At 36.9% G+C, this 18,838-nt stretch overlaps 1 protein-coding gene across 4 annotated transcripts in view; it reads right to left on the bottom strand.

Moving 5' to 3' along the window:
* The window catches only part of LOC5576594 (protein Mo25), a 54,760-nt gene that overhangs the window by 7,857 nt on the left and 28,065 nt on the right, over positions 1-18,838 (bottom strand). For all 4 annotated transcript variants that reach the window (XR_002499814.1, XM_021841623.1, XM_021841633.1 and 1 more), the window contains exons 3-5: positions 4,214-4,330; positions 3,405-3,547; positions 3,011-3,344 (exon numbers count right to left, since the gene is read on the bottom strand). Coding sequence is in view for 3 of the 4 variants with exons in the window: in XM_021841623.1 (XP_021697315.1) it covers positions 3,011-3,344; positions 3,405-3,547; positions 4,214-4,330 (594 nt within the window). In the remaining variant the exon portion in view is untranslated. The remainder of the gene's footprint in view (positions 1-3,010; positions 3,345-3,404; positions 3,548-4,213; positions 4,331-18,838) is intronic.

Raw genomic sequence — 18,838 nt, 5'->3', positions numbered from 1 at the left:
CGAGCGACGGCACTGTTGTTTGTATTCCTCCCACTGATCGCGCTACGCTGGATTCTCAAATTTCTCAAACTTTCAACACAAGCGCATGGAAGAATGGTAGTCGGAGAACTGTCAAAACGTATGGAAAATATCAAAAAAGTAGTGATTAAAAATTAAGTGTAAAGTGAATGCATACCTTTTTGAGTTTAGTTCATCTTCCGTGGTGCTTTCTTTGCTTCAGGATTTCGTTTTTACTACCACTGAAAAAGCGCCATCTATTGCCTTTTCAGTTTTGAATATCGCCTTATTGGCTTATTTTTGTTTTTTTTCCTACTCTTTTGTGAGGAGAGCTTCTTCTGCTCGTTCAAAAAGGAGAGCAGAGTACAGAAGGTGCTGCAGTTACCGAACAATAATCATTCTTGGTAACGCTGTTTTGTGGACCAACCAGAGGGTGGTCCCAAAATGAGATACGTATTGTCGAGTCTCTATTTCAGGATTGGAAAAAAGATTCAAATAATTAGTCCAAAATGTTAATACCTTCCGTTTCGTCACAAATAGATTTGGGATTTGCCCCCTTGGTAGCGGTAATTTCAAACCAATTCCTATATCTAGCTAGAAGAATGATATCAAGGCAATAGGCAAAGCTATTCAAAAAATCTCGAGCTACCTATCTGATGTGTTTATCATATTGCACGCTATGTCTAAACCAGCAGATTATAGAATTCGAATGTACCGATTCGATTTTTTTCCGCTAGAGTTAAATAATTAAGTTATATTTTTATAATCGGAAGGTTTTGAATTTTTTCTACTTATTAGTTATTTTTTCATATAAAGCTTATGAAAATCAACGAAAATCACGTTTTCCTACACATTTCAGCCCACAGAAAATGTATGGGAAAAATGTTCACCGATAGAATATTTTGAAACCTTCCGATTATGAAATTAGAGACCAAATACTGATATCTAGCGGGAAAAAATCCGATGTACATTCGATTTATATAATATGCTGGTTTAGACATAGCGTGTATTGGTTTGGAATACATCAACTGACAGGCAAAAAATATAAATAAGATTCCGAATAATTGTATTTCATGTTCAAGGTTAGGAAGAAGCATAAGATTTACAACCAGTTTTTTTCAGAATCAAGAACTACCGATTGGAGATCAACTTGTTTCGGGTAACTGATAAATCCCGAGGAGATGGACCGGGAGTATAGGTTGGAATTCGCAAGAAAAACGTGCGTTAAATGGAAGAGAAACTGTGTGTCTAAAGAATAGGAACTTCATTCATGAAAAAATAGAAACCAAACAAGAAACAATAGGGCAAACGCTCCCTCAGTGGAGGTAGATCCAATAGTCGAGGTAGTGTGTTTTGGCATTTTTCGCACTAATAAATGATAAGGTGATATTTTTTCTATGATGTACGGTGTGAAATGAAGCAATTTATCGAATAATATCCATGAAATGTAATTGTAAAACTATTTAAAACTATTATTTTGCTTGAACATTTTGCTTCTTTGTACCTATAGTGGTGCATCAGTACCCATTAGAGTGGTTCAAAAATCGTTTTTGCTCGACACCGCTCATTCGATTCTAGATCAAATTCTGAGTGTCCTCCCAAAAATTGAGCTCATTTGGATGAAAACTGAGACTGCACAAGCCATTTAAAGTTTATATGGGAATTACTATGGGAAAATCAAGCAATTCATTCAATCGGCCATAGTGTGTGCCCATGTGCTCTTGGGGATTAGAACGATGTTGATACTGTGAGATACATTCATCAGCTACAACTTTACCGAAGACCGTTTTTAAATCGGACTAATGGAACAGTGTTGCTATTATTGTTGCAAGGCTTTTTGCAGGTAAATTTGAAATAAAATGTGATTTTTTTACATTTCAATCGTAGAAGTATTTGAAATCTATTGACTGATACCTTAAAATCATATATTTCATGATCGTGTTTAGCAATTTTCTTTTAAGTGCACCATTAATGGTACACTTGCCCTAAAAGACCAATCAAGAATAAAAAAAAAAGTTTTAAAAAAGATTCCTTAGAATCTGACCAGATATCGCCCGTAGATTATTTCTAGAATTGTTTAACGATTGCTCGTGACATTATGCAAGTATTTACGTTATATAATTTTAATGATTTCCACTAGAAATTTAAACGATGTAATTCATGAATTCACTCGAAATTTCCTTCATGTATTACCCCGAATATTTATTCAGAACTCATCCAGTTTGCTGCTTTTGGTGCCTCCACTAGAAGCATTACCGTGTGGACGTCTTCAAAAAAAAATGCTTTTACATCCGCCAGCCAAGGGCTGAAAGTCTCTCTAATAAAGAAAATTCATTCATTTTACATTCTGCCAACAACCAGGTTTTCTTTTTAAGGTTATCTCCAAAAATACTTCAGAAAATTCCAGCAATTTCTTAGGATTTCCTGCAACATTTTCGTTCAGAACTTCATTAAATTTCATCCAAAACATTGACTTGAGTTGTCTTACGGAATTATTTCAAAAAATCCTCTCAAGTTTCTTTAAGAAATTCTTCAACAGATTTCTTCAGAAATTTCCCAAAGAAGTGTTGCGAGAGTTTATCGTGCGATTTCTCAAAGAATATCTCCAGGAAATTGTTCTCAATTTTCAAAAATTATTGAAGGTTCCCGATGCTCCAGATTCATTGCAAAACACATGCTGATCTTTTGTAGGACATAACTTCTGCAAGAATCTCCGGAAGAACTACTGGACCCTTGAGGGGGTTTTGGGAGATTCTCTAGAAACATTGCTAAAATAATTTTTGATGGGTCTCTAGGAGGGACGCAGGACTGATCTCTGGATGAAATAATGTTGAAGAAATCCCTGGTCGAATTCATTGAGGAATTTATGGAACAGTTTCTCAGTTTCTCTGGGGAATTAAACTAAACATAACATAACATAACCCGACATATGAACAAAAGGCTTAAGTGCACCGAATAGCATAACACCTCAATTCTGCAACTAGTATCAAAGAACATTTCATTGAGCACTCACCGTGAAGTTGTGTCGATCCAGCAGCAGCTCGCCGAGTAGCTTTAAGCTCTGCCTCCGCGTCACGTAGTTCTCCGAGTTTAGCAGGTGCTGGTAGTGGTCGAACACTTTGTCGTAGTTCTGCTCCAGGAACTCGGCGCACAGGATTTTGTGCCGCGTCAGCAGCTCCTTGAAGGTCGAGAAGGCATCCGAAGCGATGTCGAAGGTGGACACTTCCACGTAGCGGAAGAAGTTGAAGAACTCGTCCGAGTGGAGCATGATTTTGGCGAGCGCCTCGTACCGGGCGCACTCTCGCAGCATCGTTCCGCAGTTAAGTGCAATCTCTTGGTGTTCGTAGCTAGAAGAGGTGACAAGATGAGTGAAAACTACCGTCGAAGAAGCTCATGGGGAAACTTACCCCGCCATAAGTGTGAACAGGATTTCTGGCTTTGTGCAGATGTACTCCACGGTAGGTGACCGGGTTCCGATCTGTCGTCTGAGTACATTGTTGAACACCTGTGCGACGTCTTTCTTGCCCTCAAAATCGATACGACTTAGGTTCTGTGAGTCATCAGGCAAAAGTGAGTAAACAGTATCAGAAATTGGAGAAATTATCCTCTCTACCGGCAGCTTAATTTTACTACAACAATTATTCAAATCGTTTTGAAATTTTTGTTTCACGATATTTTTGCACCATTTGTTACAAGTTCTCAAAAAACTCTTTATTTTCAGAACTTTTGTCGATATTGATCATTGATCATCTGGTTTAAAAGATATTTCGATGTTCCTTGAGGACCGACATTCCCCACATGCAATTCGACGCTAATCGAATTATTGTTTCAAGAAGCAAATAACCGAACATGACAAACACTTTTTAGCCTGATATATTTAAGTGAGTTATGGCTCCTCCAAGGAATTTTGGAATATCTCCGGATTCAGTTGACCATTGATCAAAATCGACACGGATTATTAAAGTAGTGAAGTTTTTTGAGAACTTGTAAAAAAAAAAAAGATGCAAAAATATCTAAAAACAAAAAAAATGGGATTTTTATAATTTGTGTTATAAAAATGATGCAGCTGGTAGAGGGGTCTTTGAGTAGATTTGATTTCCTTGGATGGTGTCGATCAGAAATTTGAGTAACTGATTTATAATATCAACAAGCTTATCTGTCTGACATCAACCAATTATAATCGAGTTTTAACTCATCATCATCCGCAGGTACCTACCTGTATCAGTAGCAAGAGCAGATTACTATTATACAATTCCTGTGCTAACTGGGACACCACAATTTCCGTTTGTGGTTCTGCGTCTGACGTTCCGTACAGCATATTTTTGATAAGAACCTACAATCAGACCAGGAGAAGTGTACGAGAAAGAGAAGCTAAAATTAATTGACGGTTTCTATTCGCTGCGTCCGATTTACACCGGACAATGACGGAGATGATGTTGATCATTGATAATGGAGGCGATTGTTGAGCGTTATGGCGCTTCGATTAATTCATTCATTGATGAAGAATGATAGAATGGTTGGCTACGCGATGCAAGTTTGTTGCTTCAGCATGGTAATACGTGTCACACGCTGCTTCGTTTCCATCAATTGGCAATACAAGTGTTTCAAACTTCTAGAAATTCATTCAAGATCATGTACCCTGATGCTTCGACATTGACAAAGTCAGCATCGGAAATTGTACTCGTCAATGTGTGGCCCAGATACAGCTCCATTTTCGGAGTTTCTTTGGATATTTTTGTCTGGTGTTTATACAGAATAATTTCATTATGTTCTCCATTTCTCTTATGAAAGAAAAGTTCCTTCAACAGCCTCTATCCTAACAAAAATAAAACTAGAGTGGATGACTTTTTCGCACTCTTTTGACTCAATTGATAAATTCTCAAAATTTTAACAGTTTTGTGTAGGGGATTAGTTGCCCCTCCTAAAGTTTCAATTTGCTGAAAAAGTGTTATTTGATGTTTCGCATAATAAGTGTTTTCTTATGATACAAATTGGACTTCTGAACCAAGAACGGGGTTCTGAAACTGAGCTTAAAATGATCACCTGTATTCAAAATTACCAAAAACCGCTTCCGATGGCCATCTTTTGTCGAGAAAATCTGATTTAATTTGACACAGTATGGAAATTAACATTTGAATTGGGTTGGTTCTCCGGGTTACATACTAAGACTTCCGGTCTCCTGTATCTAAACAAGTAAAATGTCCAAGCGATTATTTTGGTTCGAAACTGTTCCACATGAGCTCGCAAGACTTGATACATGCTTTCACATAAATACATTCGAAATACCATTACATTTACCAAGAAATACCAGTACATTACAATTTCATCAAGAATCACTATTGGAATAAGAGGTGTACACTAAATTTCCGGCCCTGTATCCGGATTGACCACCGGTATATGATCATATTGGTCCACGGCATTATAGCTATGATGTTTAGGATATAAAATCATTAATTTTGAGCCGTCACACGGCACTACTATTTAAGTTTCAGAAAAACTCCTTTTTGGGGGATCCGGGTGTTTTGGTCGAATGCCGTTTGGCCGAAAATGAAAACAATACGGAAATACAGTTAGCATGCGTTTGTAATAAATTTCAATTAATTCATTCAGCTTATTCATAAAGAAGTATAAATCATCGTTGATATACAAATAATTAACTTGTTCAAGAAACTGTCAATGCTGAAAGAATGTAAGCAATTATTCTCTTCTCTGCTAGCGACAAGTAACTAAAACGGTTTACGATTTATCCGTCCTTCTGCTGGATCCGGTTACTTCGATGCCTCGAATCGTATTAAGTAAAATATTTCATAGTTCTAGCAATACTCAAGTCTTGGTTTTCTCCTTTAACAACGGAGAAACAGTGAGCTTCTTTGACGAAAGTGTTCATCGAGTCGTCCGGTTTACTGTTATACGCAAGTAACGGTGCAGAATTCAGTTCACACGTTGCAATCTTAATCTTGCAGGAGAATGAAATCTCACCTTGTGCTGAAAAAAATATGTTTTGTAGAAGTCTCTTTATGAACGTATTATAAGCTTTAATTCCAATAACTATAAAAATACTTTTCTCTTGAAAGAACAGCCTAAAATCAAAAGAAGTAAACATCTCTTATGCAATTTCATGAAAGTGTAATGAAAATAATCTTCATATCAGTATTACCAGGGTGTCCATTCCAAATCAGGTTTCTAATTCCTGATTTTTTCCCGGATGCTAAACAAATAAAAAAGAGGGGGAATGGTTGACAGGGTTGGTGGTCTAAAGGCTATCGCTTCTGCTTCATAAGCAGAAGGTCATGGGTTCAATCCCAGGCCCGTCCCTTTCCTCGTACTTTGTAGTTGTATCTTTCACTTGCTTCTATCTACCACTCTTATCACAGTTGATGTAGGGTTTTGTTCTACTTCGTCGTAAGCGCTACTATTCGTCGTATCAAACTTTAAATGTTCCACTACGGCGGATATTCAAACTTACCTGCAACATAGATTCATTATCCAAGTGTAATTTTGTGAAAGCTGTTATGGTTTGTACACTTGTACACCAAAAATGCAATAAAAATACTGTATTTCGGTAAATAACTTCAGCTCAATTATTTACTTTGCACTTTTTCACCGGAATCGCATGGACAAACACGATTTGAGAGAAATGCTTAGCGATCGACTGAGCCACACCACTTTCCAACACAAGTTTCTTCCGCCCCGTGGATGACTTACTTCGCCGGGCACTTATTTTCACTATGGAAAACCTTCGTACTTCTTCACTGAAGGATTTCATTCCAATCACACGCCGTAAAACTTCAATAAATCATCAAATTTTACGAAATTTCCTCAACTGCCGCGTATAATTGAGAATGTAAACAAAGTTCAATCCGTCGTACTGAGAAAAAAAGCTTGTGCGCATCAATGTGTGCGCGACGCTCGACGTAAAAATACGGTTTCTTTGATTTTGTTGTTTTCGCTGTACTGTGAGCAAATTCCATAATTGTACAGTCAAAAGGAATTGTGTTCATATGTTTGAGCTGAATTTTGATGACGAACAATTAATTTTAAAGGAAAATAAGTATATTCCATCATGCTGAAGTAATGGAGGGAAATGCCCGTAGATCTATATATTCTAGTAAAACATTTTATTATAGCGTTGATATGTTGTGTGAGCCGTAAGTTGTGAGACGAATCTGAAAACTGATTGCGACAAGATTTATCGAAATGTTATTGTACAATGCTAAAGCTTTTGAGAAAGAATTGTTTGGTTTGTATCAGCATCATTCACTGCAATACTGGGGAAATTGCAGTTCTCACTGATCAATGCTTAATACGATGGATACTAGCACATCACCCTATCTATCACAGTTCAAAGCATGTGCTAGAACCAGAGACGGACATAAATAAACCGTTTCCCTACGCTTCCATTTGTTCATAATTATAGCATGCCTTCCTTCACGCCTGATACATAGGCATTCTGCTAACCAAACCAGCAAGCCTCTCTGCCATAAAAATGACCCCACCCTTTCACTCTTCCCGCATGAACTGGCGTTGACGCAGTGGTATATATGGTCAACCGTGGGAGCCAGTTGAATGTATCATCAAGTCCTTCCCCTTTCCCTCATTGGCCTGCATTCTGACGTGACAGGCACTATTGTTGCCTAAAAATAGAAGATCACCAGCACTTATACACTGTGGGTGCCTGTTAATCCCAAGCAGTCATCTGGTTGGTTACTTGTGTAAGCGCAGCTGATCTGGCGATACTGGAGTAACAACCACGGGCGGCCAGTCAAGCTCAAGCTCAAGATGCTAAACAACTAAAAAAAAGAGGATGACAAAGAATGATCCTGCGACTTTATGTTTCCGTTATGTTTTTTTTTCATGCAAAATGGTCAAATTTGGAGGGATTTGCTCTAACTTATGTATGAATTATTTTTTTGATTGAATTTATAGTATAGTTTTGCACAGTATTTAAATTAAAAAAAAATAATTATTTGGTCTAATGTCTGGAAACATAAACGTCCACTCCCTAAATATTATATGATTTCAGAAAGATTTTTAAATTATATGAATGAAATTAATATTAAAAAATAGCAATTTCTACTCTATGTATCAAAATTTTGACTATATCTCCACAAAACGGCAAAGTTCAATAGCCAACCAATAACCTTCTAAGAATGCCTTCGGATTTATATAGTTAACGCATAATTCCGAAGGTTGATTCCTGGAGAAATTTTTGATCTGGTAAAACTCATGTTAAATCCAAGGAGAGATCTTTTTTAACAAAAATCATATCATCAAAATTTATGTATTGTTCCTTTATGAAGCTGGTTGATTTTTTGGCACATCTCCCAAAGCGATCTATCGAGTATTTGGCCAAAAATCCTTTCCAAAACCACAAGAATTTGGGCAAAAATACCTAAAGGACCTATCCAAATCAAATATCTTGCCATGAATTTATTAATAATCTTCTTGGGAAGAATTGTAAGAATTCGCTGTAAATCTGCAGAAAGCCATACAAAATCTCATCATGAGCGACATATTAACTATATTATAGATCTAGGATAACTAGTAACCCAGACAAGGCTTTACCAAGAATTAAGATAATCACAGATTTTTTTTATGAATCCGTCTAGGATTTCAATAGATCTCCCAATGAATTTGTCATTATAATTTTATGCTCAAGTTTTCGTAAACCTCTACAAATCTATTAATATTTCATGCAAAAACCAAGGATCTTTTCTAGAATCCTCTAAAAACCTTATCAGCAATCTATTGATAATTTTTTGAGTGATCTCAAATAGGCCAATTATTGGCCCGAATTCCAGCAAAGTTTGCAAAAATCGCCATGAATTAAGAGAAAAATATGACAATCATGTCATCAAGAACCTTGCCAGGAATCCTGAGTACCCTTCTTGAAATATTTCAAGAATGTTAATGTTCAACTACCTCTCTCCCACAATTAGTTATGATGCGAAGTTCGATTCGACAGACAGTCGAGCTCCTCCTGGAAAAAAAATCTGGTTGCCCATATTGCTTGAAATTTGAAACAAACTAGAATTCTTATGAATGAAATACATATTTTGTCGGTGCGTTCTTCAAATTCCCGAGTATTTCCCGGTCTTTAGTAATTCCCGGGTTTTTTCCCGCTTTCCCGGACACCCTGTAATTACTACAAAGAACTGCAAATGATTTAAAAAGGTAAAATATAAATCAAATTATTTCTGTTAGTAATGGCACCAGAGTAACTCGAAAGAAAAACCTATATTTAAAAGAAGGAAACATTTGTAATGAAATCGTTAAAAACACTTGTAACCCTTGCTCACAATTGGTAACCCAGAGACGAATCAACCATCAGCTTAGAGTCTTGATGCGTTGTATGGAGTTCACAACTTCGTCCTTAATTAAAGGGTCGATTTTATCATTATCTTGAAGCACTTATTAAACAACAAACCTGACAACCCATAATAAAAATCAACAAATTTATCAGCTTATCAGTTACTAGGCCACACTTTAAATTAATTTGGCCAAACGGCCCATTCGACCAAATGGCGTTCGGTCAAATGGCCTTCAGCCAAATGGCCAAATGGCTGGTCACTCATTCAGGACGCGGATCCAGGTGAGCGAGTATCCGAAATGGCCAGAATGAATGAGATACAATGTCATTCCACTTTCTGGCAGCTTTTTACTTATAGAAAGTACACAATGAGCAATTTGAGCAATTACCGCTAGTCTTGAATAATCAACGTGAACCATCACTTTCGGAACGAAAATACCCCATTTGAATTCGGAATAAGTGACCAATCCCATTTTTTCTGGAACATAATCTTGAAGATTATGCGGTTTGATTAAGGCCAAAAAATTCAAAATCAGTCTGACCAAGTTATGATTTCTGAATATATTTTTTAAGGGAAAATTAGACGTTGGGGGTCAAGTCAATAGACTGTTATACCATTGAGTGATGTTTCCCTAAAATTTGAGATTTTTCGGATTAGTTTTTCGATTTTTAACAGTGTTTTAAGTTTTCCACACTTATCATCAAAATTTAACTGCTTTAAATTCACCAACTGTAGATCACCAAGCAGTATCTCAGCGAAAACATAACTTATACCAGTTTATATAGGCTTCATTTGTCCTACGCCATTGAATTGACATTTTGACAATAACTATTTAGTTTTTAAAATGTTGAGTTTTTAGTTGTAACAAAAAAGGTAATTATTCATCTATCTTCAAAATTTGGATTGTTTTGAAAGCTCTGTCCGTCCAATGTAAAGTGTTGCGGAAATATGAGTCATGTGCTATTCAACAGCAAATAATCCATAGTTTCAGGCGTACAAGTTTTGTTTACCCATTCTTGCCTAGAGAATTTCATTATAACTTAGTTAATTCTTCATTCAAAGCTGTACCATGTTTCATGATTGGTTTGTAATTCAACTTAAATTACCAAAAGTATGATTTGTATTTTTGTATCAAGGTGAGATAGCTTGGAATCTAAATCCGATACTCTTGCGTAAGGAACATCAAATGAATGTGCATTTTGGCTGCAAGTCTGCAGCAACAACACTACTTACAAATTTGTTGAACGTCAATTATACACCCAAACCCTATCCTGTCCTTTAAAAAATGATGTATTCCTTAACCTCGGTCAAACCAACGCTACACTCAGGCAAATGGACTGTCGATAAACATACACACCAAAAATTTGGTTTGCCTTCCAGCAAAACAAATTGCTGAACGCCTATCAGCAAAATAAATATTGTTGGAAATTCAGTTATTCATAGTTCGTTTGCTGGTAATTCAGTAAACTATCATAGTTACTGGATCAACCAGCAAAAGAACTGTCAAACACTTAATGTATTTACAATTTTCCGGACAGTTGTTTATAGGCCGCTGTTGAAACGTTGATTTTCATTACTAGTAAGTAATTTTAGTTTATAATTAATGTTGTAATCAATCTGATAATGTTTCTTTATAGTAAATGACGAAGATGTTCCAGCACTGGAGGTATTTCTATGACGATGGAGGAGGAGGATGGCTCAACATGGGACTCCAAAATTCAGTCAGTTTGTTGTGCTTTAACAACAGAAAAAGTGTTACTTTTTACTTAAAGATATAAATATAGTTTTAAACATCAAACGTCGTTTGCTAATTCAGTAATTATGATAATGAAAATGATTAAAATTATATTGCTGATCTTTCAGCAAAACGCACCTGGAAATCGTAACCAAGATTGCTGAAAATCCAGCAAAACAACTGTCAAAATGTATTGCTGGAAATTCAGCAATTTTTATTTTGCTGGAAGGTTTGCTGGATGTTCAGCACAAAAAAAATCAGCAAAATTTTGCTGGTTAGCAGCAATAAAATTTTGGTGTGTAGGAACCCCGTATGAAAATTCGCCACAAGAAATCGGATTAAAATTCATAAATTTGCCTTATGAAACCAGAATTTGAAAATAAAAAACGTTTTCGCGGCAACCTGGAATCGAACCAAGAACCTTGCGATCGATAGGCCCGAGCGTACACCACGCGCCTATCGACGCCTTGATGTGGAGTGATGCTAAAACGATACATAAAGCGTCCGTATTGCAATAATCGTTCCACCTTTCATAAGGCAAAATGTATGAAATTCGATAGTCCAGTTCGCTGCGTGTATGCTTAGTGTCACTTGTGCCTGGTTAGATTCAAGAACGTATTAAGGTAAAGAAAACGAGCTCCTATCAACTGTTAGGAATTCAATACTTGTCAACCCGTTATCACCATAATTTCTGTAATAGGCATCCGGTAATCCGGGGTAACACTGATCAGTTTTATGGATATTTCCTGAATATTTTATTTGATATGGGGCAACATTGATCACCCATGTAAACAAAGTTTGGTAATATCGAAAATTTCGTTACTTATTTAAATAATGGGCCCTGAAGTCGAATATGAATTCCTACAAGTCATTTACTTTAAGAGTTATTTTAAAATTTAGAACTCTTTGAAATGCGGAATACGTCATTGATGTTGCCTAATTCAACATACGAATATACATTTTAACAACAGAATCGTTTTCGGTGATGCCATTAGTAACAATCGCATATTCCTTGCTCATATCGCTTGCAGAACTCTTGTGAGACATGAATCTGTAGTGTCATCCATAATGATGGTAATCGTTGTTACGAAAAGTTGATAAATTTATACATGAACTTAGCGCAATTTTGCCAAAATCCTTTATTTTCATATGTTCATGAATATAAGAAAGAGAAGCACCATTCATGGAAAAGATAAGTCATTCCGATCAATGTTACCCCGCTGATCAATATTACCCCGGATTACGATACCCAGAGCGGATACATTTTCCTCTAAAATGACGCAATTTTCATCCATTATGATACATTAGCGACATGGTGAAAATGGCTAAGTAAGCCCAGCATTTGAGAGATGTTTATCTGGTATTTAGACACACATTAGTAGGCGCGTGAATTACTATTGTAATCAGTCTCACGGTAAAAGAAGCAAGGTGTTCCGAAAAATGACATTTGGCAGTGACGTCATCCCTATCGCAAACTCGAACGAGTGCAAAAGAAAGCAAGGCCTGCTCTCCTTTATTATCGTCAAGGCCTCATGCTTGACGATAGGAATGACGACACATGTTTTGATGGAAAATCGTTGTTTACACGTGAGAATAGGGTAGGCTATTCTTATGTATACCGTGATCTGTATTTTATGTTTTTCCGGCTTCCCCAGTCGTATGACAAGTGAAATTTGTTTCGACTGTGGGTGTTGACACTAACTCGATACAAGTCAAAAAAATTTAGTCGTATGACAAGTGAAATCTGTTTTCGACTGTGGGTATTGACACTAACTCGACACAAGTAAAAAAAAAAATACATTAAAGAGAATGCTCCAAAACACATCCATTTAGGTGAAAGTATACATACTACGTCTACTTCTGCCAGAAGCTGGTGAACATTTTCAAAAAACTATTTGTTACACTCATAATTGGATTGAATTCAATTTGATGCGAAAAAGTGGAATAAAGTTCAATTTTCTTGAAACGCTTTTTGTGAGAGCTGCTGTAGAAACGAACTTTGACATGGATTTCCTTCGTTTATGGTTTTTGGTGTTATTTCTGTATGTGTGTTTTCAAATGTTGATCTCAACAGTTGAACTATCAATGAAAAATCTCCGAAAATTTCGGATTCGCTGTCTAGTAGTATGTAATGCAATGCTCATTTTTTATTCTTTGTCATTGGTACCGTCTATCATATTACACAGTCACTCATCGAGTTTGTTATCAATAATTGTTGTCTTTCTCTGTATATACCGATATGTATAATTAGATAACGTAAGTGGCGGTGTTTGACTTTGGGCCTTTGGTTGGTGTACAACTGCATTAAAACAAATTTTGATTATAGGCTGAAAGTAAGCGTTCGTACGCTGATTCGATATTTTTCCACTTGACTAAATATTAGTCACAGCCACTTCAGATTCCGTTTCAATAGCTTTGAAATGCTTTTTATACGATTTGCTACAAAAGGGATCTGTAACCATACACGAAAGCCTTTCACCGCGCTTTTTCACCAGACATCCAGCTTTTCATTATGTAAATATTTAAGTTGACTAATGTCTGCCAAGCTTTTGCAGAAAATACCATCATTTCCTTTCAATTCAAAACCTACGACGCCGAAAGGGACGACCTCGAGTATGGTTGTGGGACGTTTGATTTCTTACCACTGCCGAATGATACCATTAAGGCGAAGATGAATCGAAGCCAAACCTCAAATTTCAAGAGCACGTTCAGGCTGAAAATTTAATCGATTGATCACTAGCTGGTGGTGACCAATCGATTAAGTTTTCAGCTCAAATGGGTGTTTGGTTCTCCAGATCCGTGCTCTTGAAAATTTGAAGTTTGGTTTCGATTCATCTTCACCTTAACGGGCACAAGCCAAACATGTACGACTTTTCGAAGGTCAACTTGGCCAGATATCCATTAGCGAAGAAAGGAACACTCTTTCGTCATTTCGAACCCCAACATAAAAGCTCTTTTTGTGTCTACATCATCATGGTGCCACGGTACGGTAAGGAACAACTTAACCGTCGCGTCGCGAAATTGTTTGGCTAGTTCTTTCTTCTATTCGGCCTTTTTCATCATAATCGTGGTAAGCATATATGCATGCTGGGCTGGTTTGGCACTGGTGAAAGGCAAGAAATTAATACTCGTGGTTTTCTTTTATGAAGCATACAGTAAGTTTATGACTACGGAGCAATAATCACTGTTATTGATTCGTAGTAGCGAGACGGATTCTATTCTTGACACTTTGGCTATATTGCCGCAGGGTTTTTTTTATAACTATTGAGTCAATATGTTGCAACAATACGCTTCGTGAGTGCATCTTTCGCTCAGTTTCAGAAAGTTTTATTTTACCCTACTTTATCTGCAACCTTGTCAAGACATTGGAAACAGTTCAGATTTATACATGTGCAAGGAGTTAAAATTATTCACAATATAATGTATCGCTTTTTATAGTTTCCTTTCAATTGTCACATACGTCGTTTTGAAAATGTATAATTGAGTTGTAATACTAATAGAGGATGGTGGAAAATACAAAGGGATTGAAAATGTTATTCTACATTTATGAAGCAGTCTTCCAAATTCATCATTCGACTCATCCTAACTATCCTTTGGTATATTATCCCATAGATTCTATCCACTGTACATCGAATGGAACAGTCTCCAGCGACGAGTACCATTGATGACGAATCCGAAGTGCTTTCTTTGGTGCACTGCACCACCGCCATCAAGTCAAGAGTATCTATATGGTTTCGGCGGCGAAGGTAAACCGTACAAAAACGCATACCTATGGCAACGAATCACAGTAGAGACAGAGGCCAAATGGAAGTTGTGGTGAATCACAGCAGCAGCGACACATGAATATATCTAATAGCTCTTAGAATGAAGTATGCACCAAGTCGACAGGTTGTCCTTGTACTATATACGACACAGATTGACCCAGGTGTGAAGGTGGACAACAGGTCGACCACTTTTGGCTTGTTTGAATTCAACGATTTTGAATACGACTTAGCGGGATTTGGGGCAAGTGTGCCACCTTAAGCAAATTGTTCTCTAACTTTGCCCGAAGCTTATAAAATCCACCAATTTAGCCTCATGATGTTAGTTTCACATCTTTTCGTAACCACTGTGTCATTTAAAAAGAAAATAACTTCAAAAAGTATTAGTTTTGGAGCTTCTCAAATATCATCCAAAATAACCTATTTTTCAACACTATGGGGCAAGTGTGCCACCCGTATGGGGCAAGACGGCCATCGAATGAACATTCATGTAATTCTACTTAGCTTAGCTTAGCTTAGACTGACTACACATATCAATGGTTGCTATTCCGTGATTGACCGAAGTCAGTGAAAATACACAAAGAATCAACTAGAAGTTCGGCTGGGATTGGCCATAATCTTCTTCAGTGTGCATAATTCAGTGCCTCTATTTATACATGGTCAATAACGGCGCCGGACACGTCCTTGCAGTCAGGTGGGATTGAGGGAAGGAATGTTAGTGTGTAATCTTTGCTATTTGGAGACCGTGTTTGCCTCTGCATCTCCACAAAGGTTACTGGGAGGGATGTTTGTTAATGGGAAGGATCGCTGGGTCACAGGATTCACTTTGATAAGCGATTAGACCATGATAAATAATTATTTGTGAGATATAAACATGCTTATATGTAAATATAATATTTTCATTTGATATGAACAACATCTATGTAGAGAAAAAATATGCCGACACTTGATGTGACGAACGTTTCAAAGTTTGTTGAATAAAGTGAACCTTTTGGAAGTCTACACTTGAAGTGTCGAACCATTCAAAGTTTATTTTTTAATAACAAAAATAAAAGTAAAAAGAAGAAAGTGTTTTGAATAAAAAAAAAAATTTAGACATAAATAATTTATGAATCAGAGTTTATGTCGACAATCACAGTGACGAACCATTCATATTTACGTCTCACCGTTGTAACGATTAAGGGTGCAATCATACATATTTTAATAGATTAGAAACAGTAGCATAAAACGAGCTCACCAATTGATCCGTCATCCTTGAGCAGCAACAATCCTCATTGAACTTCACTCGTGAGGGAAAACAACTGACGACTGCTCGGGCTTTCTTGACGCACTGCCAAGGAGCATGCGTCAACGTCGGAAGATCAAAAAGAACTAATCGAAAGCGGCACTTTTTCACTTTACTCGATCGACGCGCGACATGTTTGATCCTGCCCTCATCGCCGGCCCCCGCAAGGGCAAGCGTCAAGGTCGGAAGATCAAACATAACTCCATGCCATGGAATCGGAAGACCACACACTACAAACGCGAATCTATTTTCGCACTCGCGCCACGCGGACCGAAAACAATTGGTCTCGATTCCATCGCTCGCCCTGCAAGAGCATGCCATGGAATCGGAAGACCACACACTACAAACGCGAATCTCTTTTCGCACTCGCGCCACGCGGACCGAAAACAATTCAATTCAGAACATTCATGTAATTCTACTTGTAATGAACTTTTCATTATTTCCTGTTAATATTGCTAACAAAGCAGAGCCTAATTGACAATTTTAAAAATATTTTTAGGTTTACCGTCATGAGGGGATGCTTTATAACAAGGTTCATCACATGTGGAACTCTCTACTAGTCAATTCGAATAACTAAAATAGGTTTTTTGTCTCCATTCAATGCGATATATGAATTACTCTTTCATTATGGAGGATCTGTATAATATTACACTAGATCAGCACTAAATAAAGGTAAATTATTGATGAAAATAAGTAAAATAGTTCTTAAAACGCCTAAAACCATGTTATTATCGAATATATGGAGAAAAAAATCATTGTGGGAGCAAAAATGTTCGCTATTCCTTTTCTACACTTCAAAAACCACTACTGGTGCCTCATTTTGGTTCATTATCATGATTTTGTTGATGATGTTTACATTTTTATGAATTTCACCCCAACCATTTTTGTTTACCAAATAGGTGGCACACTTGCCCCAAAAAGTATAGATTTCAACCAAAATGGATTTTGTATGTAAAAATAAATATTTTTTTCCTTCAAATGCCACAATTACTTACACATTTGAATAGCTTCACAATGTACAGTACGTTTGAAAAACTCGTTATTAATTTACCTCTCACCATGCTATTTAGAAACAACGAAATCTTATAAAAACTCACTGAAATTTTATGGTTTTCACAAAAGTCGATGTAAATACGTGAAAAATAGAGCAATTTGCGTCATATTTTGACAATTGTATTATGGACTATAAGGGAACATATTGTTAAGCTCAAATAAAAAATATAGTTTGTAGTTTTTACGAAAATCAGGGGTGGCACACTTGCCCCTATGGCACACTTGCCCCAAATTCCGCTATGAATGGAATTCCTAATCGAATCCAGCCATAAACATGCACTGAGGAAACTGGCCTTATGGCCTTTATTAGTTTCGCGTATGAAATAGTAATTATCTACACGCTCAGTTGGTCTACGAATATCCGTATAATTTGGGGAAAGGTTGCCGTGCCTTCAAAGAACATTTTAAGAGCAGGAATCTGATAATCAAGTAGACTTATAAAGCTAAAAGTGCTGCATCTTATCTGTGCACTCGCTGCGATTATAATTTTTTAACTGACTTTCGATGTGATAAAAACAACAATGTCTAAATACGTGGTAATTCAATTAAGGTGAAGATGAATCGAAGCCAAACATCAAGATATCAAGAGCACGAATTTGGAGAACCAAACATCCGCTTAAGCTGAAAACTTAATCGATTGGTCACTAGCTGGTGGTAACCAATTGATTAAGTTTTCAGCTCAAACAGGTGTTCGGTTCTCCAGATTTGTGCTCTTGAAAATTTGAGTTTTGGCTTCGATTTATCTTCACCTTAAAAGTTCCAGAGATGAGCTCGTAGAGAATTGACTGTATATTGCAATGAAATATGCCTTTTGCCTACACAGTCTTTATTATAAAAAAGCCGTTAGAAAATAAAGACTGCGTTGCCAAAGAGCATATTTGATGTTCCAAGGAATTCTTTAGTAATTCCTCTAGAGATTTCCTCGGGAATTCCTCCATAGGCTCCTGCAAGATTTTTTCCAGGAATTCCTCTAGGGATTATTCCAGATTTTACTTACGAACTTATCCAGGAATTTCTTAAAAAAAATATCCTGTAGGAATCATAAAAAAATGCGAAGGAATTTATATTCTCTTCGATAATATACCTGGAAGAATTCATGGGCGAATCTCTGTAGGAATTTCTAGAGGAATTCTTGGAGAAATCCCCGGAGGTTTTCTTAGAGGCCCAGAACGCATTTCTGAAAAAAAAATCAAGGGGAATCCCTGATCCGGAAAAATCCTTATAATAATTCATGTCGCGATTCTGATGGAACCTTCGAAAGAATTTTTGATAAAATTCCTTGGGTAAACCTCAAAATAATTCCTAGAGAATTCTCGAGAAATCACTGAGGAAATCCTAGAGATATATCTAAAGCAATCCCTGAAAAAAAAAATTAAAATTTCTCCAATAATTCTGGAGGAATTTATAGCGGTAGCAATGTTGGCATTCTGGCAAAATCGCTAGAAGAATCCCTGTAGAAATATCCCTGCAAAATATCTGAAATAGTCCTTGGGGGTATCCTTTGAGGAACTCCTAACAAAATTCCTGAACGAATAGCCGAATGTATTTCTGGAGTCCTACCGGAAACGGTCTAGAAAATCTGGTAGCGAACAAAAGTTTTTCCTGGAGGAACCTCTGGCACTGCTTGTGGGATCCCAGGAGAAATAGCTGTAGGGATTACAATGCAGATTATCTTGGGGGAATTTCTGGAAAAATC

The sequence above is a fragment of the Aedes aegypti genome, chromosome 1 (genome assembly GCF_002204515.2).
Source record: "Aedes aegypti strain LVP_AGWG chromosome 1, AaegL5.0 Primary Assembly, whole genome shotgun sequence".
Taxonomy (NCBI): Eukaryota; Metazoa; Arthropoda; class Insecta; order Diptera; family Culicidae; genus Aedes; species Aedes aegypti.
The sequence above is the reverse complement of the archived record's forward strand: the minus strand, read 5'-3'. Positions and strand labels throughout refer to the sequence as shown.